The following is a 3,219-nucleotide window of genomic DNA, read 5'->3' on the forward strand; positions in this document are numbered from 1 at the left end:
TGGGCTTGCTGAAAATGGAATGGTCATTCCATGGATTGCTTGCAAGAAGAGATGCATATGCAAACAAATGTCTGAACACAAACCATCAGACACATGGATGGAGGACCGCCTCAAGAAAAGAGATTGAAATAGAGAGATTGCAACAAGGCCTTGTCAGTCAGTCAGCTTGCTTCTACAAGGGCAGCAAAGATGAAACTCCCTCTATGTCGTTTGCTCCTGCATCTATCTGTGTGGAGATCTCAGGCTATCGGTGTATCAAAACCCTCTGGGGATATTCAAGCTCAGCCTTTCTTCTTGCGCACTCACATGCCATATTTTTGCTTGTAGCTTTGCCACAATTGGTCCACAGTTTGCCCAAGCAAATCTTGAAAGTAGCTAACGTCCCACCCGGTGGCTAGCTTGGCATTCAGGCTCCTCACGAACCCCGCCTTCAGGCTCTCGCAATATTGCAGAAAATAAGCCGTGACATCGTAGCCTTGATTCCACGCATTGCCCTGCCCAGGCTTCACCCAGTGTCCATCAAGCGGAACAAACCCTGCCGTCAGCCGAATGTAATCGGCCATTCCTTCTATCAGCCCGCTGTCCGCAGTCCCCTGCCCGTTCCATTGCCATACATGGGTCATTTCGTGATACAGCACCCCTTTGACCTCCGTTACAACGTCCCCGCTGAAGCTGCCCACGTAGCTCTCGCTTAGATGTATAGCAGACTGATCAACACCGTCTCCCTCTGTGATCGCCACCGCACCGTTTGAAGGCACGTCGTCCACATAGAGGGTCACTTTGTTGACTTGCTTCTCGGGGATACTGGGATCTCCTCCGTAGAAAGTGTTTTGGATAAATTGACTTGCGGAGGCAAGAATATTTTGAGCTCCGGGTGATCCGATGAGCTGGTCGAACTTACTCCCGCCGGCCTCATTCTGAGCGTTGTTAACGACGACGTACTGGGTATCCGAGAAAGCTGCGGGGGAGGAGGAAATTATTAGAAGGAAGAGGTAAATGGGGAGTGAAATACGCAGCATATTGGGAGTATAAGGAAGAGAGAGAGCGAGGTTGATAGGTGCTGAAGGTATGAAAGGCTCTCTAGAGGTATGAAAATCCTCTGAAGGTAGGTAAAGGTATATTAGAAATGCTCTGAAGGCTAGGAGGTATGGAAATGCTCTGAAGCTTTTAAACACAGAAATGCTCTGAAGCTTTTAAAATCGGCCTCTACTGAATTGTCGAGAGTCCAAAGTCGCAGAGAATTCACGATCAAAGTTGGAAAGATGCGAGGACGGCAACGCGCTCACACCAACAAAGCTAAAGGACGGGCCCACACGTGGAGAGTACTCCTTCGGCAAGCAAAACAAGTGGGTACAGTCAAAGGAGAACAATTGTCAAGATGATTGGATGATTACTTTGCAACACCTATGATGGAAGCCCGTGCATAGGAAAGTTCTAATGATTTGCAAACTGTGTGACTCTGTGCATACGTGAGGGAGAGAGAGAGAGACCAAAATGGAAGGGGGCCACTTGGGAAGAAACTGTACGGGACACTTTTTTACAAAAGTGTAACTATAGCGCTGCCTCGAAGGCAGTGCTAACAAAAATAAAAGGCAGCAAACACGCTACTTGGAGATGGAACCTCTACCAATTGCTCATTAACTATTCCCTCGGCCACTAAACCAATCACGTTTTCAGGTAGAAATGGGGTGCTACCTTTACTTATATCATGATCACCAGGTGCTACTGCGTGGTATGAACGACCTCCCCGACAACCATGCTCCCCTCCATTTTCTTCCTCCTTGTCCAAGCACATGGTGTCAACCCCACCTAAGTCCCTTGCCTTGAAAAACGTGACTTCTTCAAATGGCCTCTTGGAGGCCTTTCTCCCTTTCCTATGAATCAAGATGGCCGAATCTATCTTGAAGGGCAACCTTGCATCTTCATTTAGATGCTAGTTTGACACCCATGTATATGGAGAAGGGTGCCTTAAGGAGCTTTTTGAATCATGGTTAGTACATCAACAAGGGAGTCGATCCAAAGGTTCAAACCACCATCCTTAGTCTTGACAAGTTATGAGACACCTTTTTCTAGAAGGTCCTATCTTGATCTATAAACGGGCATGTTAGGTGAGTAATTCATTCTTAAGATCTTGAAAATGTATTTCTTTGTTTTGAAAAGTCACTAAGTTAACAAAGGCCAAAATATAACTTTGTCGACAAGTCACACCCACGTTTTAGCAATGAATCCGTACAAAGCTTATTGTTGGTGCACATGAGGTCAAAAATTTGCATCCAATGCCCCATTTTGGCTTAGTGGGCTAGCTAGTGGAGTATGGCTAATATTGATGTGTCACGATGTTTTTGTAATGGTTACATAATTGGAACCATGATAACATGAAATTTGGCATCATTCTTTGAAGTATTTGTCTATCACATTTATAACTTCCAATTTTCAACCCTCATCATCAAACCATCATACATCAAAGAAAGAGGACAAGTTAGTGGTAGAAATGCATTGAAGAGTCGATCTGTATTCTATTTCAATTTTTATTTGAAAAAACAAGTACAACATATTACATGTATACTATGTATAAGTACAATATATTACATGTATTCTATTTCAATTTTTATTTGAAAATAAGTACAATTATTACATGTATACTATGTACATACTAGAAAATGTGTGTGTATGGGGGGGCAGTGCATGCATGTATGTATGTATGTATGTATGTATGCATATCTATATGTATATCTACACACACACACGCACACATGGATATGCAAGATCGGTTGTGGCCAATTGCAAAACTACTTTTAGGGCATGCCGTGATGTGCACGGATGGGGAAATTACGAAATCTATGGTGGGTTGCGATGACATGGAATATAGCCCACATGCTCATCGGCTTTTTTTTTTTGCGGTGTGGAAGGCAAGGCCCTAATTCTTACCACAATGAAATTTTTGCCAGACTAAATCGTTATCTCGCTATAGAGTCCTTCATTGCGCCAATGCTAACGATACATCAGTGACATGCCACATGGACTTAGATGCTATATTTAATCTAGTATGATCACCATGTTGGTTTTACACGTAGCATTGCCCGCACATCTTTGAAGCCATGAACAAGATTCTTGGTGGAATACATAGGACCATGCCAATTTTATCACGATTATTGCAACACACTTGCATGAACCAAGTGAGGACCAAGTCAACCATTGCGATGGCCATGTCAACCATTG

At 43.8% G+C, this 3,219-nt stretch overlaps 1 protein-coding gene across 1 annotated transcript; it reads right to left on the reverse strand.

Moving 5' to 3' along the window:
• Positions 1 to 302: 302 nt before the first annotated feature.
• Positions 303 to 1,090, reverse strand: LOC147898736 (uncharacterized). Its single transcript, XM_087379716.1, has one exon. It carries the CDS (start codon positions 1,017 to 1,019, stop codon positions 303 to 305), a length of 717 nt encoding a protein of 238 aa, XP_087235842.1. The 5' UTR covers positions 1,020 to 1,090.
• Between the last annotated feature and the right edge of the window lie 2,129 nt (positions 1,091 to 3,219).

This window comes from Dipteris shenzhenensis, chromosome 9 (genome assembly GCF_047967505.1).
Source record: "Dipteris shenzhenensis isolate YYH24624 ecotype China chromosome 9, Dip_SZ_1.0, whole genome shotgun sequence".
NCBI lineage: Eukaryota > Viridiplantae > Streptophyta > Polypodiopsida > Gleicheniales > Dipteridaceae > Dipteris > Dipteris shenzhenensis.